A 25,524-nucleotide genomic window follows, 5' to 3' on the forward strand; every position below is an offset into this window, starting at 1 on the left:
GAAATGAAAACAGTTATACTGTATAGCATCTCTAAACGAACTCGACAACATTATAAACTATGCCATACTGCGCCTCATTCGAATTAATTTCACATATCCAGTTTTACATTTCAAAAGGTGTTTTTTTCTTTACATGATTTTTTTTTTCAAAGGAAGAGAATAAATATACTTTTGACCCATTTTCAATATACCTTAACATTTAAACAAGAATAATAATGGTGCAGTCTTTTTTATAATCCATGAAAAAAAAACTAGTTAATAAGCCTTCAAATACAAACCATAAACAAAAGAAAAAAGTAATACAAAAAAATAACAATTGTTCAGCATGAAACAAATCACCACATAACTTCAAAGCAATAACAGTGTTTGTGCTTTCAGAAATCCACTATAATGGCTATCTCTTCATGGGATTAAGAGTTAAAAGTTCACCGGCAAATACTTGTGAACTTGTGAATATGTGAAATTCAGTAACATACTGGAGGCGAAGTCCATCAATCGGTGGATGATATGTGACGTACCGCAAGAAAACATCATGCTCACAACAATGTTAACCTGTATGATAAATACTGTATCACCCGCAGCTAGCTCATCTGAAAACACCTTCAGGCTATCATCACACATTCAAATCTGTAACTTGAGACCATCCCCAAACCCCACCCCCTTCCTCATAATGTGTAATTCAGGGAGATAAGTCAGATAATGGATTTTTATGATTCAATATTCAACAAGATGTCACGTCAAACAAATGAGGTGAATTTAATTGAGCTCCACTAATAAAAGAGCTCCAGGAAGTCGTTAATTCCCCAAGTATCCCTCTAAAAGGAGGTTAATTGAATGTCTATGGTACTATTAAGGCATTACTGTATTTCTCTTAAACCCAGCATGGACTGAAGATACACATGGAATGAATGTGCCATGTACAGTATTATACAGCGCTGCCAAAACCTCATCATACAGTCATTCTAGTGCCGAGCCCTGATTCAGGTGGACTTCCCTGCATGGACACAAAGCCATGTTTTCCCTTGTTAAAATGGGAATCATAAGCCATGGGCTACAGTATGATTATGCTGGGCATGAGCAGCCCTGGACAGCTTACACTGATCACCTGGTTATGGAGGCATGTGGCAATGGCTGTGGATACAATGAGCCTATTAAGCTCCTTCAACCTGTTTGCAGTGATGAGAGAGAAGTGTGTTTGCAACCTGTTAAGTTTTATTTGGTCTAGTATCATTCATTGTTATAGCCGGGCTGAATTAGCTTTGGATCAACCATTGTGCACAAACATATAAACTGGTTTGGCGTGTTTATTTTGTGCACTTAGCAAAGCACGTGCCGTCGCTGCCTCTGCATTATCCTCAATTCAGGAGTTTGTATAGAAAGCCTTACTTAACCACTGGTGTCCCTATTGTGGGCATTAGAGGCAAAATGTCTACATTTCCAAAATAGTGAAAGTAGCCGCTCTACAATCTCACATCGCGATGCGATTGTAGAGTGGCTATTTTTGCTATTCGTCGTACGACAAGGTATAGGGTACAGTAGATACGTGTTTAAACCTCTCTTAAAGCTGCATTTTGCTGTATTGTGGTAATTGCAAGACCTGAAAATAATAAGTATGTGGTGTGTGTGAAGGATTCATTTTAGACATACCACCTCTGACCATGAGCAATATGTGTCCATGTGTTTTACCCTCCATGCTGCCAACATCTGAAGGTGAGGCTGCCCTCGCTGAGCTCCTGACACATTTGTGGAAACATCCTGGCACATCCCTTACGCTTTAAAATAGTTTCTGGTGCAAGAAGGCTTCTAACTGCACTTACAGTAAGCTGAATGGCCGTTTGTTGTACTCTACTGTTTTATTTTCTTCTTGAATAAAAGGACGCCCTACATCCTGTAAATAACTGTTAATACGATTTGTCCGTCACCGTGCAAAAAGTAATAACCAATTTAAATGCAAGATACAGTTAAACTATTTGTGTTGCTTTGGCTGCCGTAGTTTGTTGGTGGGCACGTGTGATGTTTTTTGATAGACAAGAGATGCAGAGCCTCAGGTTGGGGGTGGGGGTGGGGTGGCGGTGCTGCACTGGGGAGGTGGAGAGCTGCCTTGTTTTCAAACACAATAGCTTGTTATCGAAATTCCCCTTGTTTATTTGTGGGGGCCGTGTATCACACAATGCAGCTTTAAAACCCAATATTAGTTAACTGGTGCAAACACAGCAGATACCGTTGGCCTTATAGATGCAAATTGTAAGATTCAAAGTGTTGACTTATCTCTAAAATGTTGAATTTAAACAAGAGGGATGAATAAATGTGGTTTCTTTGTGGAAAAACCCACGCAATCATTGAGTGCTCCTTGGCCTCAGTACAGTCTGTTAACATCTAAAAGCTAGTGTAAGGTCAGGAGCCAAACATAACATTCTAGCCAGAACACTTGTAAAAATCTGTCCCAGAGGGAGGTAGCTAATCAGGGTTAAGGAACTAGGGGTTCCTGGTAACATGGGTTGCTTAACCAGCAGCATGAGCAATAGTGGTAGGTCACAAGGAACATTCTAAAAGTCAACATGTCTAAACAAATACCCATGGGGTGGCAAAGGTGAAGCATTTACAAGATTCATCTTTAAGGGAAACCAGACAATTTCATTAAGGATCTGCTTGGGGAATATAGTTTCTTGGTAAGATACAAGCAATTTCCCATATTATTTTCAAACACAGGCAGCTTAGCTGTGATGACATGAACCTCTTTAAACACACGGAAACAAGAGAGGAGACTATAATACTTCATTTGTCTAGATACAGCATGTAAACACAGGGCTCCCTTCATCCTGTACAAAGTTGCGAACTGTCTTCTGAATCGATAATGATGGTAAATGTTTGTGATCATTGATCAAACGAGAAGAGCTGGTCCCACTTGGAAAAGAAAAACAAACAAAAAACCTACACTATATTGAAATATAAATGTACAATACAGTATACTTGCTACTTCGACAGCTGCCTGATCAAAGGTGTTGGCCAGGCATAGTAACTGGAGGACCCATTTCAGAATACGACGACTTACACCATCCACATTATTCTTTCATCTATTGAGTAATCATGACAACACACATCCTGAAAAAGAAATCCTGTCATATTTGTATCTTTTTTTTGTTCTTTTCTTTTTTGTTCTTTTTCTTTTTCTAGCACGCTCCATTATCATAATTTGTATTGTTAGGAATCTAAATATATGTCTTTCCTTTGTTCAACAACCCATAATACATTCAATACTGAATACAACATTGGTATGGTAATCGTGTACTGAGAGAGACTTGGCACAATGGCATCTTTTTTGTTAGCCATTTACAAAACAGAGATGAACATGTCAACGTCGCTCCTTCAGAGAGAGAGAGAGAGAGAGAGAGGGAGAGAGAGAGAGGGAGAGAGAGGGGGAGAGGGAGAGGGAGAGGTGAGGACTGAAAAGGACTCATTTGAGAGCTTAGAGGGTCTTCTATACAGTGGGACAATGAACACTGATTCACAAAGTGGTCAATCAACCAGAATAGAAAATAGACAACAGAAAAGAGGAGCAAATAATAATAATAGTAATAATAATAGTAATAGTAATAAACCCATCTCATATCATAGTATTTACATGACAAGAGAAATATCCACCGATAATAAAATAAAAAAAGGAAAGAAATAAAAAAAAAAAAAAGATAACTTCCCCCACACAAAGGAATGGTGATTATGATCCCCACACTGCTCTCAACAAACTGTACCAGATTGGACTGCAGCCATCAGCAATGTCAGAAAAAGGACTCATAAATGCTTGAAGGGGCTCTTTACAGTCATTGTGTATGGTGCCGCCCTCCGCTAGTACACACTGATGAAGGAGAGAGTCAGGACCAGGTACCGGCAGGCCAGTGGGACTTGTGCACTTCCCGTACTCCCATAGGGTGCGGTGTTGGGGGCTGTAGACAGGGGGGGGGGGGGGGAAACAAGAGAGAGACTGATTAGTTTTGATTGCACATTTTCATTTCTCCTTTGCATCAGCCGCCCTCGCCATCTGAAAGCTGCAGTGAAGCTTGGCGTGTTGCTCGCCAAGCCAGAGAGTGCGCAGACGGCAATTACTGACGCTAGTTGATTCGGACCTTGTTCCTCTCCCTGCATGCATCCTTCCGCATTGATTTGGCTCGGAGGGGGGGGCGGGTCAAGTAGGTTGTTCCGACTTTTACCAGTTTCATATCCGCCCCCCGCCCCCTCCCCCATAAAAAGAACATACGGAACAAGGAGAGCAGACAAGAGCTCTGAGCCCGGCGCTACGACAAGGTCTAGACGTCGTGTGCTTATCGCGGGCGGCTTTGTTTTCTGTTGTTCCTTGTTTTCGGTGTGTCTTTGAGCGGCACACAGCCACAATAATACGAACAGGTCTCCCTAGAGAGCACACACACACACAGCGAGGGACGGAAAGGGAGAGGGCAGTCTTTCATTTAGAAAGGGGCTACTCCACCTCTAGCGCTCTCTTTTGGGACACAGTTAGTTTTGGCTTTCTAGAAAACATACATAGACCCCCCTGCCCCCGCACGGAGGCACGCGTGTGCACACACACACACACACACACACACACACACACACACACACACACACACACACACACACACACACACACACACACACACACACACACACACACACACACACACAGTGCTAACGTCCAAACAAGTATGAATTGTACAAATAAAGTATTGGTATAGGTCCTCTCTCTCTCACACACACACACACACACACACACACACACACACACACACACACACACACACACACACACACACACACACACACACACACACACACACACACACACACACACACACACACACACACACACACACACACACACACACAGAGAGAGAGAGAGCAGGCCAGTGCTGTTGTACCTGGGGAAATCACACACTGCATGGCCTGTATCAGCAGGGTACCTCTATTTACACAGCCATGTAATTAGTTCACCATGTAGAGCCTTGTATGTAGGCGTCATGTTACACACACACACACACACACACACACACACACACACACACACACACACACACACACACACACACACACACACACACACACACACACACACACACACACACACACACACACACACACACACACACACACACACACTGACTCACTCCACTCTGGCATTCAAACAAACACCCTACAACACGCACACTACTACACACACTAAACATGTACTGTAGATTCTGCTCAAATGAATATGTTTCTTTCTTTTTGGGGGGGAGGGGGACGTTAGAAACAAACCCCTGCACACGTTCTCTGTCCCAAATCACGGTTTCATCATCCCTCTGTGTGCTCCTCTGTGTCTCTTATATACTTATTCAATATAAACCTGTCATTCTAATGGCAGATGGCCATCTGGGTGTTGAAGGTACAAACATAGTAGATTCTATCCTTCTTTGCCACCATAATAGCAGCGCTGTGACAATATTCCCGTGCTAAATAACAAAGCATTTTCCACCGGAGCGGGGCGGGGGAAAGGGAGTGGAGGCGGAGAGGGGTACACATCCCATTATCACCTGACACAGCACTGCCTTTTGCCTGATATTTCAGGCACTATTTTGCAAGCACCTTACTTGTTGTTTACCCATTACAGTGGAAACTATGGGCCCTTTCACAGATGAAAAGGCAGAAAAAATAGAGGGAGAGAAGGCGGGGAGAGAGAGAGAGAGAGAGAGCTTCGAAGGGGAAGTGCAAATGGGTGCAAATTTTGATGATGTATGTGAGATGTATAGGCAGCCTGCATTGAACTGTGTTCATCTCTCTCTTTTTCTCACTTTGTTGTTCCTTGTCCGACTTCCACTCTTTTTTGCATCCGTCTCTCTCTCATTCTCTCTCTCTCTCTCTCTATTTCTCTCTCCCTCTCTCCCTACCTCTCCCCCGCTCTCTCTTTCCCCGTATCTCTTGTGCTGGGCTGTGCTCGTGCTCGTGTGAGCGCGCACGGCTCCCATCCACGGCACAGGATAATGACACAGTTTTTCTGGGCTGCGAGCGAGCGAGCGAGCCGAGAGATGGTAACCATGGCAACAGCCCCTGTCCTGCTCTGCTCAGCTGGCCCTGGCGGCGGCGGTGGCGGCGATGGAGCCGGGGTGCATGGCGTTTGTGCTCTCTCGCCGCGCCAGCGGTTAAAAAAAATCATTCAGGGTGAAGAGACGAGGTGGTGCTGGACTGTGCGTGTGCATGTGCATGTGCGCGCGTGTGTGTGTGTGTGTGTGCGTGTGTGTGTGTGTGTAGGCATACAGTATATCGTCGTTCTCGGGTAGAAACCTCTTAATTCCATATTCTAACTGTTTGTCTTTTTTCGTAAATTAGCGCCCTGCTTGATCATACTGCAGCGCCACAGAAAAGCATCCAAAGTAGCAGATCTACAAGCCCGAAACGCGGTGCGAAATGCGGTGCGAAACGTGACACGAAGCGACACGTTTCGAGCTTGTAGATCTGCTACTTTTGCTATTTTAGAATGTTTAATCCTGAAAAGTAGCAGTTTTGGACATTATGAGGTTTCCACCCGACAGAGACGACACAGGCAGATCTCACAACTTCCACTCTCTGTCTCTCTCTGTCTCTCTCTTTAACACTCTCTACCTCTCTCTCTCTCACCCAGCTTTCATAACTCATCGCATCAGTGCTGCGGATCAGCCTCCGGGGCGGCAGCCTGCTAAAAAAAACATTAATCTCTTGTACATTATACCTGCTTTTCATACGTGGTTTTAGGGAGCCTGCGAGGTAATTATACTGTATCCCTGCTCTCTCAGACTGATGGTGACCATGGCTCATACAGACAGTGCATCGCTCCATGCAGTGCATCATTTAGAGACGGGGTTCGATAGTAGTAGTGCACTGGTTCTCAACCAGTGGTCCGGGGACCATCAGTGGTCCTTGAGGGGGTTCCAGGTGGTCCCCAGCTAAATGATGGAGAGTTGGTAACCAAATGGACCCTTATAGATCTTTAACTCTTGAGAGCTTGGTTTCATTTTACGCTCTCAAGAGTTAGATTATTGTTAAACACCTGCATTACTTAATTAAAGAATTGCTATTTCATTTGCCTGTCATCTCTCCTATGGTACCTACATCAATACAGCATGGAATTGTGGACAAAGTCTTATCCAACGACAACAAAATATTCTAAGTTTTGGGTCTGAGAGTCTAAATCTCGTCAAACGGTGGTCTGTGGCTCAAATGCCGAATACATAATGCCCATTGATATGAAAAGGATTGAAAACCACTGTAGTTTGGTTATATCAAATATACTGAACACTTCTTTATGGCGTTTGATTTGGGGCTTGTTTAATATCCCCCCGCGTAGCTCGCTAAAAGAGGGGCCTCTATTGTTTTGACTGTGTGGGTTGTAACTTGCCATTTTAATTAACTCCCCAACCAGGAACCGCCTGCAACACCATTTCCCTACTGCTTATTAACATGAAGGGAATAGAGGGGAGGGGAGCGAGAGAGATAGAGAGAGAGAGAGAGAGAGAGAGAGTGAGAGAGCGAGCGAGCGAGAGACAGCGAGAGCATTGGTGGGTGGGAGGAGGGGATTAGAGCAAAGGAAAGAGTGAGAGAGAATGGAGGGAGGAAAGAAAGAACAGAGAAGACAGCAAGTGTAAAAGAGTGAAAGAGATTTAAAAAAAGGGGAGGAGATAAGTTGATATGGAGAGGAAAGCATGCTAGAGTGAAGGGGGGGAGAGTGAGAGAGAAATTGCAACAGTGCTGAACGGGGGGGGGGGGGGGGGGGTGATGGAGAAGAGAGAGAGAGAGAGGGGGAGAGGGGTGTGTGTCAAGATTGAGCAGCACATCTCTGGGTTTGAATTTAATTGCCATGTACATCAGCAGTACCAGAAACCCAGACAATATATCACAGAGAAGCCCAACGGTGTCATCGCACGCACACAGGGCAAGAGGAGGAGAGAAGAAAACAGAAGAGAAGTGAACAAAAGAGAATTGAAGAGAATAAGAGACCTGAAGAGTACAAAAGAGAATTGAAGAGAAGATGAGAAGAGAAGAGAATTGAAGAGAAAAGAAGATGAGATGAGAGGAGAATGGAAGAGAGGATAATTGAAGAGAAAAGATGAGAAGGGAAGAGAACTGACTAGATGAGATGAGCATAGAAGAGATGAGAAGAGAAGAGATGAACAGAGAAGAGGCAGTCCGAAGGGAGAGCAGTGCCAGAGATAAGCGGAGATGAAAGCGATATGCTTCAATTATTGTTTCGCCACAGAGATGAAATGGGGGGAAAAAAGAGAAGAGGCCACCCCTATCTCCTCCCCACCTCAGTCATGAGTCATACACCCCCCCCCCCCCCCCCCTCCCCCCGCTCCTGCCTCCTATCTCTCTCTCTCTCTTTTCTTTTCTGGTTCTGGAATGGAGCCATCAATAGTGTGTGACCCGCATTGGGAGTACGAGCCAGCTTCCTCCCCGGCTCCACCTCCTCCTATTCTCTTCCTCACTCCATTCCTCTCTCGTCTCATTCCATTTTTATTTTATTTTATTCTTGTATTGTCGTGATGTCGCTGATGGCAAACGCTGAGGCCCTGAACCTCACTCCGTTGACACAGGTGATGAATCACGCTGCACTACGTCACACTGACAGCCTGACGATGGGGGTCGCATCGGTAAAGCTCCATTTATACTCCCATCGCACAACGCCGTCACTTTGCCGACGAGAACAAGTCTTCAACGCGTTGTTAGCTTGAAGATCATCTCTTGTCGGCAAGTGACGGCGTCGTGCAATGGAGTAAGAATCAGGCATTACCCACAACACTGTGCTGTAATTCACTGCAACGTCGTCATTCATGAAGAAAATAGGGCATTGTGTTCATTCTCTCTCTCTCTCTCTCTCTCTCTCTCACTCTCCCTCTCTCTCTCCAGTATCTATCTTTAGGCCTTACAGATGGCTGTTGTGCCTTTGTGGTTAATGTGAGCACGTGCTTCCATTCACAAAAAAAGAAAAGAAAAGAAAATTAACCTCCGGTACAGTGCCCTAAAATGCTTCATATCTAAAAATACAAAGAAGAAATCAGTGAAACACAATACAAGGGAAAGAAGAGGAGGAAGGAGGAGGATCAAGACAGAAAACAAACAAAGGGAAAGGTTGGATTAAGAAGAGGAGGGGGAAAAAAAGGAAAAAGAAAATAGCACCCAGAGCCTGTTGTGTTGTTCTTCGGATTGTCCTTGAATTGGATCAACCCTCCAACGCAACATCAGCCTGTGAATCACCGGCTGGAATTGTGGGCAACGCACTAGAGAACATCCTTTCCCCTATTCCCCGAGGATGAAGCTTCAAGACAAGGCTTCACCGAACAAAGGGTCCAGGGGCACAGGGGTGATTGGGGAGGGGGGGCTTAATGCCCTCGACCATCAATCATTGGCCTATAGCCCTCCTTAAAATCCACCCCCACAAGGAAGCCCACAAGACACCCCTGAGTCAGAGCTGAGCCAGTGTAGGGCCGCGCTGTAAATCGGACTAAATCCTCCATTTGTGAGGAACACAATAGCCAGAGAGGGTATAGCTCTGACAAAACGCCCAACCACCAATTTCATATTTCACCCATACACTCACTGTGCTAGCATATTGTTATTATGAAGATAACACCCAAGAGGGAGTTATGTGTTGTGATTATGGGTAGAGCGGTTGAAGAAATAGGTGCTGGATTCAGCTGAGTGCCGTCAGTGGCATTGAAGTGCCCATAATCACACTAAAGAACGTCCTCAGGGGGATTATGGCTTTTATACCACAGATGTCCGTGTATGTGTATGGTCTGAAAAGTTTTCCTCAAAATAGTATCCACACTTAAAACACCACAAGTACAAAAAACAAGACAGACTGCTAGCTAGTAGTGAGCTCCCTGGTTGTCAAAAGAATGAACATAACACAGTAACATGCATATACTATTATGCAAGCTGGTTCGTGGGAAACAAGCATGGCTGAAACTGTGCCTTTCACAAATCACATTGCTTGGCTGAATCTAGCTGTGGTATAATGAAGTATTGATGTGATATATTCGTAGTGTATACTGCTTGTGACGCTGGCAGATAGAATACAGGGCCTTGACAGACAAAAAGATGTAGGTTGCTGTGCTTGAACATCATCAAGTGCATCGGCCATCCTTGGTACCTGGTTCCACATGAAGGTACACTTCACTCCACCGATTGTATCCTCCTTCCATATTCACACAGTGGTGCACAGATGACTCAGGCCTGATTTATACTTTGTTAAGCACCGGAGATGTGGATTGAAAATAGCAAATCTACAAGGTCACAACACGTTGCAGTGCAACTTGCTGTGAGCTAACAGATCGGCTATATTCAATGCACGACACAATGCACAACCAAATACCAATCAGGCGCCATCTCCTTTTCTCTGCCTCTTATCCAACAAGAATGTACGTAAGTGAGTCCCTATACCAGATATGATCTGCATCAGAAGGGAAAAGGCTGGACCACACGGCTGGAGCACACAGACCATCTTAACGTTTTTTTTTTAATGTTTAATAGGTACAATCAGAAGGACTGACGTTTCAACAGCAAGTGTCGTCTTCAGTGATTCAACATGGGAAATGGGAAGCTATTTATACCCATAGCCGACGTTTTAGCATGCGTGCCTAGCGCGTGCGTGCACGCAAATTTTATCTATTTATTATTATTATTTGTTTTCATACATTATTTTCAGGGGGTGCTGCAGCCCCCCCAACACCCCTACTTCCCGCAGGTTTGTTTATACCCCTCCCTTCATTATTGCTTGATTGATAAGGCCCTGGTGACTGGTTGATAGAGGCCTGGTGGCTGAAGAGAGAGCCCAATTTGCCATGCATTCCTACCACAATAATATAATCTTTCCCATGATATACTGTATGCCCTCGATCCCCCGCTTTGATCGCACGTGGTTACCTGGTCCACAGTGCGCTGGTCCAATCCCACTGCCGCCGGAGCTCATTAGCCCAACGATCATTTACATTAGCCCCGGTAAATGAAAAGCCTCCATTAATACGATGGCCTTCAGATATCGTTTACCCGGCATCCGCTCAGAGCTGTATCTCCACTTTCTCTCCACCCCCCGCTACCTGTGAGCCATCAACACCCGGCCGAATGCGTTTCGGGGCACCCAGGCACTAATAGCTTGTTTCAGCATCAGTATCACGCTGGTGGCAGAGGCAGAGAGAGAGAGAGTGTGAGTGAGTAAGTGAGAGAGCGAGCGAAAGACACAGGTCACCTGATAGCTGACCGAGCGAGGCGTGGAGCTTGTGACGGTGATTGGGCGGGCAGGCTCTGGCCTTCAGCTTGACTTAATCAACGGCTCAGAGGGGTATCTGGACACATGAGAGAAGCCTTAACACCATGTGAGCTCAGGGTAGGAAACCCGACAGAGAAGTCATTTCCGGCAGGCGCCAGCACCGATACTGTTCTTTTTCATTATTGATGGACTCTCCCGCTCTCTCTTTTACTTTCCCTTGTCTATTTCTCTCCATCTCTAGGGGAAACAGAATACAGCCTATATACTGTATGACCAGGTACATTGAGTCACTATGGGGTCATGCATATGGAGATGTATATCATTTGAATAGTCAATTTAGACGCCAGCTTCCAACGCGTACAGTTGCCTCCCAGGATTCCGGAATCCCTGTATATATAACCTGCACATAAGCATTTTAAATCCATCCAGTTCAAGGACTTTATGCAGTAAATCAATGAGCTTGCAAATGATCTACTTTATATGCACCCAGGATGGATGATCTGATCTGCATTTTAAAATGTTTTCTGAACTTTTCCCTGTGATTTAAAAGAAAAAAGGGAGGTGGTGGGTAGAGGAAAAAAATATTAGTTATTTTTTCAATCAGAGAGTATAAGCCCACACCGAGCTGTTCTGGTGTCCCAGGTGCGGTAGTGTGGATTGATAGTCGAATCAAAGTTATTGTTTTTTTAATAGTCGCAGCATTTCCGGAGCGTAATTAAAATATGACTTTGACTGCTCCTGTTAAAGCTGCTAAATAGTAGAAGCTTAATGAAATGCACTGGGATCCAGATAAATTGCATCACCATGTCGAGGTAAAACGCTCATGCAGTCCCAGTTTGCAGCCAGTTTGCTTCTCTCTCTAATTACTTTCTACACAGCTTAGGCCGCCCTCTCTCCTTTCATTCTGTTGGTCTCTCGCTTTCCTCTCTCCAATTCTTCCCCGTTCTCACTCATTTTGCTATAGCCTCTCTCTCTCTCTCTCTCTCTCTCCAATCTTCTCTCACTCTGATAATCCTGATTTCTCTTCCATTTTGGGTCTCTCACGCTCTCTCTCTCTCTCGCTCTCTCTCTCTCTCTCTCTCTAATAATCTCCCTCTCCACCCTTTTCTCTCTCCCTTACTTAAGAAAAAAAATGCTTATCAGGGCTTTAGTTCTGAGCAGGCCCTGCTCCAGGGCCTGAAGGATTTTGCTGAGTCAGCCAAAGCTTAGCTACTACGCCCCTGTGATGACAGCAGCGATACAGACGGTTATGAGGGATTTCTTATGGTGCATTTGTGTGTGTGTCTGTGTGTGTGTGTGTGTGTGTGTGTGTGTGTGTGTGTGTGTGTGTGTGTGTGTGTGTGTGTGTGTTGTGTGTGTGTGTGTGTGTGTGTGTGTGTGTGTGTGTGTTGTATTTGTGAATGGGGCACACAGATGCTGATCACATCCTCGTGAACTGATCAATCAATACAGCGAGATAACATTTTGAACCCCAGCCAAGAGGCAACCCTCTCCACTGCCCCCTTCAACTTGCATCCTGCCTCTTTATTTCCATTTGCCGCTCCTTAAAATAGCAATTCCCTTCACTTAATGTATGAACTGTAGCATTATGATAAGGCAAGTTGCCTTATATCAAGTTTTTATTGTGGTGCCGATAACGGAGCAGGGGTTGAATGCGGAGGGTTAAGTGCATTTCCCTCTCGATGGATACGAGATAACTTTATCACCGCTGACTTGCTCGGTTATCGCCACTCACTTGGGTCAAGTTGAACCTGACTGGAATATGATTTCCTTGCACCAAGCATCAGTACACTAGGGCGTTGCAAGCATGATGTGCTTGGATGGGCGGATTGGTGTGTGTGTGTGTGTGTGTGTGTGTGTGTGTGTGTGTGTGTGTGTGTGTGTGTGTGTGGGGGGGGGGGGGGGGGGGGGGGGGGGGGGTATATACAGAGTAAAACCCTCAGTGTTCATCTTACTCATACAGTGTATGTTATGGGTCCATTTGGTTACATTTGTACAATCTTAGAGTTATATCAACACTATGGACTTTACTGTGCAGAGATCCATAGTATTTTTTCATGTTTACCTACCTGCCTCGCCCAATCCCCATGCTGCCATTGGATTTCTCACTGATCAATTCCCTGGTTTACAGAAATTGTTGGACCAAAAAGGGTCGAATCAATCGGCCAGTGATTAGCATGTGCAGTGGATTACTTTGAGCCGAGCCACTGTATAAGCCTTGCGTGGCGGAGAGTCACGATGCAACCCACCATATGTTTACATTAATTATTGCTAGAGGAGGAGCCACTTTAGATGGCGTTCGCCCACAAGCCGTTTGAGTGTCACACATGAAATATTCCTTTATTACACCGAGACAAAACCTGAGGCCTTGAACGCACTGCGGTTTGTACTCCTCTACCTTGTTGTGCGGCTGCCTCTGCCTCTGGGAAAGTGCAGAGAAAAGCTGGAGTGTCCTGATGTGAGCTTCCATCATTTAACAGAGTCAGTGCTCCAAGTTAATGGTGGCCACTCCCACTCTCTATCATTCATTCTTATGTGTGTGCATGCACGCACGCACGAACACACACACACACACACACACGCACACTCGCGTGCAACTGTGTGCACATAAAAGCACACACACGCACTCGCACGCGCACGCGCACGCACACGCACACGCACACGCACACACACACACACAGACAGACAGACAGACAGACAGACAGACAGACAGACAGACAGACAGACAGACAGACAGACAGACAGACAGACAGACAGACAGACAGACAGACAGACAGACAGACTGACACACTCACTTTGCATTCATTCCCTAACCCCAAACTCAAGCCTAACAGATACTTTCATAACCTTATTTAACAGGACCTTATTAAACTGCAATACAGAGACACAGATTTTGTCCCCAATTAATCATGTCTCCCCAATCAATTTGTTTGTTCCCAAAATGTATCCCCTTATGTCTGGAACACACTCTCAAAACAATGAATTATTATTTCAATCACATACTTTAATTCAGTGTGCATTTGTGTATAGCGTGTTTTCTAATTGGCTGGCTGAAGGGACTGTGTTAAATGCTTCACAGTTCAAAGTCCTGAAAAATTGGAAACAAGCATTCAAAGACATTTCTTTTGCATCTCAAACAAACCACAATGTCTGTCACTTTTACTATTTGTACTCCCGGGGGGGGGGGGGGGGAGTCCACCTTTTTAGTGCTGATGTGACACGTGGCAATGGGTGACTGCAGCGTGGAATGACAATGAATCTCCATTATGCAGAAACCAGAATGTTAATTGTGGTGCCCCTAATTTATTGTTAAATGGGCCCCGTCTGTCGCCTTGGCAACAGGCTCCACTAATAAGACTATAAACGAAGTTACTATTGTCAGCATCAATAGTCTTTTTACGACATGGCGCCCAAGGGGCCAGACATCTAGAACAGGATGTGACTGCATCTCTGTCCCTATCTCTGTCCCCACAAAAGTAGACCAATCACAGTGCACCACACAGCTCAGCTAATGACGCTGCTACGCCAATCACATTCCCCACTGAAGTAGACCAATTACAGTGTACCACACAGCTCAGCTGACACTGCTATGCCAATTACAACTCACCTCGCAATGCAGTAAGCTCACGTTAGCACATTAGCACATTGGTGTTTTGTTCACAAACTGAACACGCAGTAACTTGCAAACAATAAAGCTCTTTCTGATTCTGGTAGTTACAGCTTGCACAGGGAATGGGAGCATAAGACTCGGAGTCTTGTTAGATTTTAGTCGTATATTTAAGCTTGTCATACAGTATTTATATGTATCGATCTGCCTGCACAATAGGAACAGGATAGATCTTTGGCTCCTTTGCAATGTGTCGGGGCCTGAATGTGTACAGCTGGCAGGGAATAGACAGTATCAACCCCAACTGAAAAGTGTCAGACAGAGAAAAGGGGCAAAAAACGTCTTCAACCGTTATCTCAAACACCCCACTCACTGCCCCACCCTCCCCAAATCCACTTTAGCCTTTCTTCCGTGAGCTTATCCTCTCTGCCACACTGACACTATCGGCGGGTGACTTCCACGGCTGCATAAATATCATGCCGACGTGTGCCTCCTCCTTTTGATGCAGAACTTGTGTGGATCTGGTAGCTCCCAAGTCGCCAGGTACTTTACTACCCCTATGCCTTTGTGTTTGCAGCCTTTTTGTTGTTTTGTTTTGTTTTTCTTCCAGAGGTCAAACATTATTGATTGGAGCTCGGCAAAGAGAATGGGTCTGCGTTTACCGACAAATTGGCCCACGCGGTAGATTGACGTCCGCTGGGTACTGGAGGGCAGCAAACACACATCAATGCACCTGGTGGAATACCCCACACACACATGGGGTCGCATAATAAAATCATAAAAGATGAGTTCTCACATCCATATTCAACAGCAGGATTACTCTGGGCCTGTCACTGTCTTCTCCTCTGACAGGGAATGGGAGCATGGGAAATGTCATTTCAATTAGTTTGCGTTCTCATTGTTGGATGCAATTAGGGACGAATGCATGATGCAAACGAGCCTCTACAATGGAGTTTACAGCACCTGCCTGCCGTGCCTGGTACATGGTAACGATCAAGGTTCCACCGGCAATTTCAAAAATGTCAATGTAGTGGTTAATAAGAGGAAGGATCCAATTACTGAGTTGCCTGTATCAATGTTAATTTGTCCTTTAATGCTTGTCTGTGTGTGTGTGTGTGTGTGTGTGTGTGTGTGTGTGTTCAGGGTAATGTGTTACAAGTAGCGTCGTTACTGTAATTGGATACTTTTTTAGCAACGTCATGGAAGTTGTTGCAGGAAAGGGGTAACAACATCAAATGCAAATTGTGCCTGGTTGAGTGTCTGTCAGGTTCGATTTGAACTTCAAATCAAGGCTCAACTCCACAACACAAACACTTCCAGCCACACCGGTAGGATGCACTCTTTATTTTATGTTTACGAATACCAAACATACTCATAAAGCGCTGTAAAGGGGATATTGGTGTGTCATTCTTGTCATTAAACTTCAGAATTAAAGATTATAGGCCGTATACCTGTAGGCTATGCAATGACGACACATTCAATAATAGACATACAGGGGCGCCCGCTGGCCTAGCGGTCCAGGCGCATACCACATACTGTAGGCTCTAATGCTCTAAAATCCCGAGCCCGACGGCCTTTCCTGCGTGTCTCTCCCCATCTCTCTCACCCTGTTTCCTGTCTGTCTCCACTGTAAACTACCAATAAGGGCAGAAAAGCCCCCCCAAAAATCTTTCAAAATAAATAAATAAACATATAGTAGACTCATGGAGTAGCCTACTCTACATCTGGACAATATAGCAACTTGCACAAGAAATCGCAACTTGGTTTAAATTGTCATTAACGTAAAAGTCATCTTAAAAGTTAATTTTCTCAGTAGGTAATCCTGTAACGTAACAAATTACTTTTTAATGTCAGTAATCCTGTAATTTAACGAGTTACTTTTAAAAGTAGCGATGTCACCAACTGGTACAGACATTGGACACACACGTACGCACTCATTCGGGTACGTATGTACTCATGCATGTGCGCTCACATGCACACACAGACACACAGTGGTGTAAAGTAACTAAGTACATTTACTCAAGTACTGAATTACTCTTTTGAGAAATTATTACTTTATTGGAGTGTTTTCAATTTTCAATACTTTTACTTCTACTCCACTACATCTCAGAGGCAAATATAACTTTACAAGCTCACAACACGTTGCGACGCTTTTGTACTTTTACTCAAGTACATTTTGAATACCAGACGTATTTGTAACAGAGTATTTCTACATTGTGGTATTGGTACTTTTACTTAAGTACAAAATGTGAGTACTTCTTCCACCACTGCAAAGACACACAGATGGAGACGCATACACTTACTCAATCGCTCTCAGATGCACGGCAAAAACTTTGTGATGTTTCCAGATTTAATTGCAAACCAAAGCCACAGTGAGAGCTAGAACGACAGATTGTGTCAGGTGACAAACGACTATCGATTCGAACACGCTCTCCCCCCGTATGATTCATGACAACTGTCTCGCTTCTGTCCGACTGCGTTTAGCTACTTGTAAGCTATAATTAAATGATTTTTCACTTTCAAAGCTGAATTACTCAATCTACTGCTCTGCAAAAGGTAGCTCCCCCCCCCCCCCCCCCGACAAAACTCTTAGATTCTCCATGCCCCATTACCTGCCAAAAATCTATGTCTGAAACTGGAGTTGTTTACCTAAGACCACATTTCAAACAACACCCTCAGAGATGCACAAGTTATTGATTGAATAAACATACTGTATATTTATGTAGAACATCAGGATATTACAGTTTTCTTAAAACTAACTAACTATTAACTATTAACAGATTTATTTATTTTTTGTCATTCTTCTTCACCTGTAGACATTTATTTCTCCCTAACCTGATTATTAAATTGTTTAATTTCTAGCCCTCATATTCACTTAAGTTTCCATTAAAATGAAAATATTCAGATCAATTATTTGGAAAATGTGCGGTGGCATCATCATTGTTTATTTTGAGGGGCAAATGTGGGGAAAAGAGAATATGCCTTTACTTTGTACTTTATCAATCCATCCATCTCTGGGAAAAAAAGGAAAATGTTTTCATTTGAGTTAGAGGCAGAGTGGTACTGCTATTCATCTTCGAACCAACATCAATCACCCAAAATGTCAACAAACAAAGCAAAGGACACACTATCAAAATCTAATCTAGTGGCCGACATGTACAAGCAGATGGAAATAAACAACCTGCAGAAGTGCGAAATAATATCCTTTTATATTTCTCCCTCCAGCAGGCATTGTTAGTTCACCCTGCATGCTACAGCAAAACACACACACACACGCACGTATGTATGTACGTATGTGCGTACGCATACACACCACAATCCAATCGCGTCATGCCACTTTGCCGATGTGTGTCTCCAGGCCTACCGGGGAGCTGCCTCCCCACGCTGCCGAAAACACAACCTATGTAAGAGAAGAATGGATTAATCCTATCTGTCGTCCCTATCAAATGTACTCAAACAAAATTGTCTGGGACTCTTCACCGCTGACAGGACTGTAGATCTTGGCATGGCTGCTGGAGGCCTATCCCTCCCTCGTCTCCCGCTGATTGTTTTGTCTGTGTTACAGTAATTCGGGCAACGCGGAGACTTGTTAAAAGTAATGGACGCTTACGACTTCACAGGCCGCTAAAGGCCTTGGGGACGCTGGCTCGTGAGATCACGTTGCCGAAGGCAGATCTCGCCGTGTTCAATGATCTCTTCTTCATCATTAGTGGGGATAACGAGAGGAGTCCTGGGGGTGGGCGAGTCCCGTGGAGGCTTTGGAAAACGCAGTCAGTGCTGTGGCTATGGGAGTACTAAAGGGTTAATGGGTTCTGTTCTGTGGGGCTTTGCCCTCAATCACATTGCATTTTAACTCACCATTACTCCTATGAGAAGAACTACTCATTTTATATGCCGTATTATGATGGCAGCGCTTGCCAACAGGAACTGGTTTTCAAGCTAACAATATAACAATATAAGCTAACAATAGGAGCTAGACAAGTGGTTTGGTTGACGAGTGGGTCAGTGTCACATGCGTAAAGGCACGTTCAGAGTACACGTAGATGGGTTTCACGTGCGTCAGGGGTGATGACCGTCATTACACCTAGCATAGTCCAATACGTTTTTAAGAGAACGTATAGGCCTATATACTGTACCTATTCATAAATATCGTAAATATTGGTGGTTGCTGTTTCCAAAGTGTAGTTCCTTATTTATGTCATGGACCCCCAAATGAATATGTATTTGTCCCTAACCCCCCCCCCCCCCCCCCCCCCCCCCCCAAACACAAAATGTTTTGTGCCTGATTTGAGTTCTTAGAATGTTTCAAAAATCTTCCAAATATTCCACATTTTATTTCAAGATTTTTTGAAAATAGCAGATCTACAAGCTCAAGCGTTCATGTGGCCTAGTCGCTTCTTTTGGGCTTGTTTTCATAGACCTGGTTGCTTATTTCTCTCACAAGATCTGGCAACACTTATATGTGGGAGACGCTGTGTAGGCTTGCTGGCTAACGTACGGTGAAAGCACGTCGGGTTGACAGAAAATTTGAGGAAAGTTTGACGGACAAAACGTGACAAATCTGTCTCTGAGTGTGTGTGTGTGTGTGTGTGTGTGCGCGCGCGCGCATGAGCATGCCTGCATGTGTGTCTGTGTGTTTCAGAGCTTACACCATACCCCTCAAGCACCACCAGGGGAATTGTATCATCCGCTGTGACACACACACACACACACACACACACACACACAGATAGCACCGGAGACCGCTACATGTACTACACTTCTTGACTTTATATGTATTTCTGGCATTTTATGCTTTATTTCAGATAGCTCAGTGTAGACATGACAGGAAACCAAGGGCAGAGCAAGAGAAGAGACATGCGAGGCAAGATAGGGCTCGGATTCTAACCCGCAATGGTGGAAAGTACATTTACATTTACTCAAGTACTGTACATATTAGATAGCCGCGGTTGCCACGGATAACCGCAGTTTGGGTGGATTTGGGTCTATCAAATAGAATTATTAATTAATATTGGATAAACCGCGGATGAAATAATGCGGGAAAAACATTTATGACATCTAATAGGCCTATTATAGCTTTTAAAAAGCACAAAATCTCAGCGTGCGTCCGTTTGTTGTATTTTAACATTACATAATTTTCCATCAGGCACAAATTGACGGCCTACTACATGTGCTTTTGCCGGCGAGGGGTCCTTCCACGTTCCAAACAACAACACAGACTAAAGGCAGCTATAGTGAGAGAGAAACGGAGGAATTAAAACAAAATAAAAAAAAAGACTACATCGGTGATGGCGACAGTGGTGAGTGACATTGTTTGTACAAGTACGTATACTATATACAGTACTATACTATAAAGAATCCCATGTGCATACCTGCGGTGCGGATCTATAAATTGGATGATATAATGAATGCGGTTGCATGATGGATGGATAATGAACGTGTACGCACATATTCGGGTGACGAGAAAAGCCCATCCGCACATCTCTAGTACTTGTGTACAATTTCGAGGTACTTTTACTTTATTGGAGTATTTCCATTTTTCAATACTTGTACTTCTACTCCACTACATCTCAGAGGCAAATATTGTACTTTTTACTCCACTACAATCATTTGAAACCTTTAGTTACTTGTTACTTTGTTGATTTTGATTATTATCACAAAACATACATTAACCACTTCAGCCCTATACTGTATACTGTACTTAGGCTATTTGTAAATAGCCGATCTACAAGCTCACAACGCTCACGGTGCGACGAGCAACTTGTACATCTTAGACATTTGAAGACTTGTGAAATGGGACATTCTGCATATTTATGTATACTTTGATGCCAATACTTTTGTACTTTTACTCAGGTACATTTGAATAACGAACTTTCACTTGTAACTGAGTATTTCTACATTGCGGTATTGATACTTTTACTTAAGTAAAACATGTGAGTACTTTTTCCACTACTGCTAACCCGGTTGCTCACACTCAGCATAATGGCCTGTGTACTAATTGGCTGGGCCACCAAGCCCCCCCCTGCTTGCAGTAAACCTTAGCGCTTAATGTTGTAAGACATGCTGGAGCCTTGGGCGAGAGCGGAAGGGCAGACCGGTGTTTAGCCAAACGGCTGGGGAGTGGAGCCGATAACGCTAACCTTATTTAACAGGCAACAATCCAAGCTGCTTCCCCCAAAGAGGATGGCATTTCTGAATGTCATGACCTTTTGTAACAGCAGTTAAAAAACCTTCAAGGTTTTTCAATGTATGGTTCGTCAATATCTTGGGATCTTGAGAAATCAAAATGGAGTGGCGAATGGAAAGAAAGACAGTAAAAGCTTGTCCTCGGCTTTTAAGGGAGCATTTTGTGATAAATACTATCATCTGGTCCCCAGCTGATTGAGAAGCTTTTTTTTCTATGACAGTGATTGAAGTGGTGTGTGTCGTGTGTGTGTGTGTGTGTGTGTGTGTGTGTGTGTGTGTGCGCGTGCGTGCGTGCGCGCGCGTGCGCGCGTGTGTGTTTGTATACGCATGTGTCTATGCGTTTGTCAGATGATCTTTTCGTCAAGTTGGCAAGATGGGGAAAACATTATACAGGAAAAGAGACTGAAAAGACTTCGGGGGCTCATTGATTGTGTATGAGTGTTTGAATGCGTGTGCATCCGTCTGTACTCAATGGAGAGTGGGACGGTCCAGCAGAGTCCATGCTCAGTCTTTTCCCCTTGGACGTAATTGTCTGACAGGGTAAAAACAAACACTGTGCAGTGCATGTGACGCGCAAAGAACAGAACCCACTCTGAGATGACAAAAGGAGAGATGGCAAAGGCTGAGTGTGTCAAACTTGACCAAAAAAAGGAAAAGAACACATGGAAAGGATATAGTGCAATGAAAGAGTCAAAAGAGGAGTGTAGTGCAAAAACAAGGTGCCTGGGGTGGCATTTGAAAGGACAACACGAGTAAAAAATAAAACCTTCCCTCCGCCAAGAGAATACGTATGTGTATGGATTCACACAATCAATAGCACAATATGTTTCAGAGGGTGGAACAAGCGGAGTTAAGTCAACGGGGATTCATTTAGACATGCTCTCTCTACAGACGGGCAGGTTAAAGTACAAAGTGTGTTAAACCCAACTGGAGGACATCTGAAGTGATGCCCCGTAACACATGGGCTCCAGGACACTGACCCCAGAGCGAGGGGAGATCGAGACCAAACGTGCTTCTATTAGCTTGCAGTCTCAGGCCTTGCTTGACCTCCGGCTTTCAACAATGAGGAGAGTAGTTGGAATAGTGAGTCAAAACCACAAAGGATTTCAAAAACTATGAGAGAGATGCATGTTTGGCAAATAGACAGGGAACTTAACCCTTTCTACAAAGCCGATTCTACAAATGTCTTCTAAATCCCAACAGTTTTCTGAAAAACTTATGTTTCTATATCAGTGGTTCTCAAACTTTTTCATGTCAAGGACCCCCAAAATGATATGTATTTGGCCGCCGACCCCCATCTCAAAATATTTTGTTCCAGGGACCCCCAGAAGCAAAGATTTGAGATTTGGTGCCGCGCTATGAGCTTGTATATCTGCCATTTTTGAATAGCCAAAGTGTAAAATAATGCTTTTTAGCTCAAATCAAAAAGTGACACAGATGCGTTCCAGGTCTTAATGGGTTAAACTATGAGAGAAATGCATGTTTGGCAAATAGACAGGGAACTTTTGCACCTGCACGGTTTGGAGGAGCCAAATCTCTTCCACACCAGAACGATATGTTTATCAATACCCACTAGCTAACCCACCCACTCACAGTTCTGATATGTTTTGGGCAGAGTGAGAACACGCCAATGGAAAATCTGCTGTGAACCCTCTCTGTGGCCAAGAGAAGTATTCTCAGGCTGTTTCCAACTGAACCCCCAGACAGTCCGTCTGAAGTGAGAATAAAGTCTGTTACAAGGATAGGGAAACAGCCAATGAATGCTCTGTTGACTGAAGCTGTCTTTGATGTTTCCTGTAATATTTTTGAATTAGCATATGTATGATGATCGTCGTATTATTTCCCCCTCTTTTTTGTTTGGTGAGAAACAAACAACAAACTAAGCAACATTAAACTTAACTTAAACTAAACTTTTAGTGTGTACCGAATAATTTAATCATAGCTTAAGACTTGGACAATGAAAGAATAGACCATTGCTATTTCCCCCCCAAAGATTTCTAACATAAGAAAAGAAAGTTAACATAGAAATGACATGACGTGTTGTTTATCTCGTCTGTCTGAGCATAAGCAGATGGCTATATTTATAATCATTTGGTTCAGTTGTCTTTTGACAATGTGCAATCACACCACTACCAGTGACAAAAACTGCAACAAAGTCAACACAAACTCCCACCTCTGAAGTTCATGCTAATCCTGAACGATTGAGGAAGTTGGAGGGAATGATGCAGCAATATTCCAAAATAACAGAACAAGAACAGTTCAAATGCATCTCCAATGTCCGTGTCTCTGTGAATTTGCACAATGCAATGTGAAATGAAACCCTGGGACAATCATTTCTATGCAAATTTGGGTGGCGGGGGTTTTAGCGAGTGATGCCAGTGGAGGCTGCGGGCACAGTATCTTGACTCTCCAGGCTCTCTTCCTCTGCCAGTGTCAGTCAGGGTCCTGTCTATAACGGGCAGGCTAATTACCGTGTAATTCCCAGCACTTATCGGTGGGGGACACATAGGCATCCCAGAAACCCCCTCCCCCCTTTTTGACATTCAGAAAGAGGAGATATGGCCACTGGTAGGCAACAGAGTCCCAGAGGTTAGAAGTACTATCAGGATGGGTGGCAGCTGAGACCCCCCCCCCCCCCTGTCCTTGAGGGCACAACACATGAAAAGACCAGTAATCTGCCAGTACCAGTCTGCCAGTACCAGTATGTGTGTGTGTGTGTGTGTGTGTGTGTGTGTGTGTGTGTGTGTGTGTGTGTGTGTGTGTGTGTGTGTGTGTGTGTGTGTGTGTGTGTGTGTGTGTGTGTGTGTGTGTGTGTGTGTGTATATGTGCCTCCACAACAAACTGGCCACGCGTGACAATTGCCGTCACAAAACCAAGCAGCACATAAAGCAGGTGACAGGGCAAGAAAGCCTGACAGGAGGCTCAGTAATAAACGATGTGTGTGTCAGTGTGTTGGACTATTAGAAATGGCAGGAATGGTACCACTCGAAACCTGTGGTCCACAGCGCCGGGTTTGCCGAGTCCAGCTGAAAGCCTTTATGAACGTTTCATCCCCTATGGCTCTCGTATGAAGGGAACAGGGAGAGCCAGGGAACCTCAGAGTAATTTATCGCCTATGCTTCTTCGTGACTGAACTCGGACTTTGGGCCTAAAAGAGCCCATTTGTTGTATTTCCAAAGGGAGAGAACAGTACATCCCTCTATTACTGCCGAAAAGCATTCCCTCTCTTTTACCTGAAAATTACAACACTTTGACTTTGTCATGGAGTACTCTGGAAAGAGATGAGAAAGAGACCTGCAGCACAACAAGGCGCTGGTGTGCACCCCCGACACAATCTACAAATTGGGCTAGAGGGCCATCTTTTCTGATTTACCGCAGCCTCTGCTGTAACTGTATGACTTTCTTCAATCATTCGTCCTTAATGCACTGACCATTAGAGGTTTCTCTGGAAAGAGAATATACCCTGGTGTCTCAATTATAGAGAAAAAGACAAGAATCTCCACAGCAGACTCATGTGACCATAAAAGGAAATGACTATCTATTTTCTGCTCCAGCACTCACACAGGCTCTGTGGAGTTGTGTGTTGTTGAGTGCACAAAAAGCCCATCTCCCTCCACCTGAACTGTTAATCACACCAGCTAGAGCGACTGAGTTGCCAATTAAGCCGGGGAAGAAAAAGAAAAAAAGATTTGAATAGACAAAGTGTTTTCCTGTCTCCCTCTGTTAATGGGCCTTTCCCTTTTTATGCTTCTGGTTTCACACAGACACACACACACATCCACACGCACTGCCGCACACGCACTGCCACGCACGCACGCACGCACGCACGCACGCACGCACGCACGCACGCACGCACACACCTAATTTGTCAAACTTTTAGTTCACAGGTAAGTGCAGAAGTTTTGAAAAACAACTATAAGCACGACATCAAATGATGGAGAGATATTCCAGTCTGAAAGCAGTGCATTGCGTGAGGGTACTTTAATCTCACGAGCACGCCAGTGGAGATGCGAGATGTGGTGATGGACAAAGTGGAAATAGTAATGCTAGAGAAAGGATCGTAAGTGCCAGTGACAAGGATGAAAGTGCTGTTTCCATCAAGAGATCAAATTAGGTGTGCATGCAAATGAAGTGATAAGGCAGTGTATTCCTTTAACCAGATTCAAACAGTGGCTACACTCAGACAGGCCTCTGTCTCAACACACGCCAATGTTATTAAACACATTATTATTGAGAAATGTCCATGGTAAAAAATGTATTAATCCTCAAGGGGAAATTTGTCCCTTTCAGTAGCCAAGATTCAAAGCACAATTTGAGCACAATAATTCATCCTGTAATGTTGGAACAAAAACAGTGTTAAAATGGGGAATGTTTTTGGCCTAGTCAATCAACATAAAAAAGTAAAAATAAATTATATACTAGTCCATACCCAGGGATGTGCGCACTACCCACAAGTATTTGCAGA

At 44.2% G+C, this 25,524-nt stretch overlaps 1 protein-coding gene across 2 annotated transcripts in view; it reads right to left on the reverse strand.

Annotated features, from left to right (window-relative positions):
- Nucleotides 1–1,541: 1,541 nt before the first annotated feature.
- negr1 (neuronal growth regulator 1) overlaps nucleotides 1,542–25,524 on the reverse strand; it is a 203,260-nt gene continuing 179,277 nt past the window's right edge. For both annotated transcript variants that reach the window (XM_084066297.1, XM_084066296.1), the window contains one exon: nucleotides 1,542–3,941. In XM_084066297.1, coding sequence (XP_083922423.1) covers nucleotides 3,844–3,941 — 98 coding nt within the window. In that variant the 3' untranslated portion in view covers nucleotides 1,542–3,843. The remainder of the gene's footprint in view (nucleotides 3,942–25,524) is intronic.

This window comes from Gymnoscopelus microlampas (genome assembly GCF_963454915.1).
Source record: "Gymnoscopelus microlampas genome assembly, chromosome: 9".
Classification (NCBI taxonomy): Eukaryota; Metazoa; Chordata; class Actinopteri; order Myctophiformes; family Myctophidae; genus Gymnoscopelus; species Gymnoscopelus microlampas.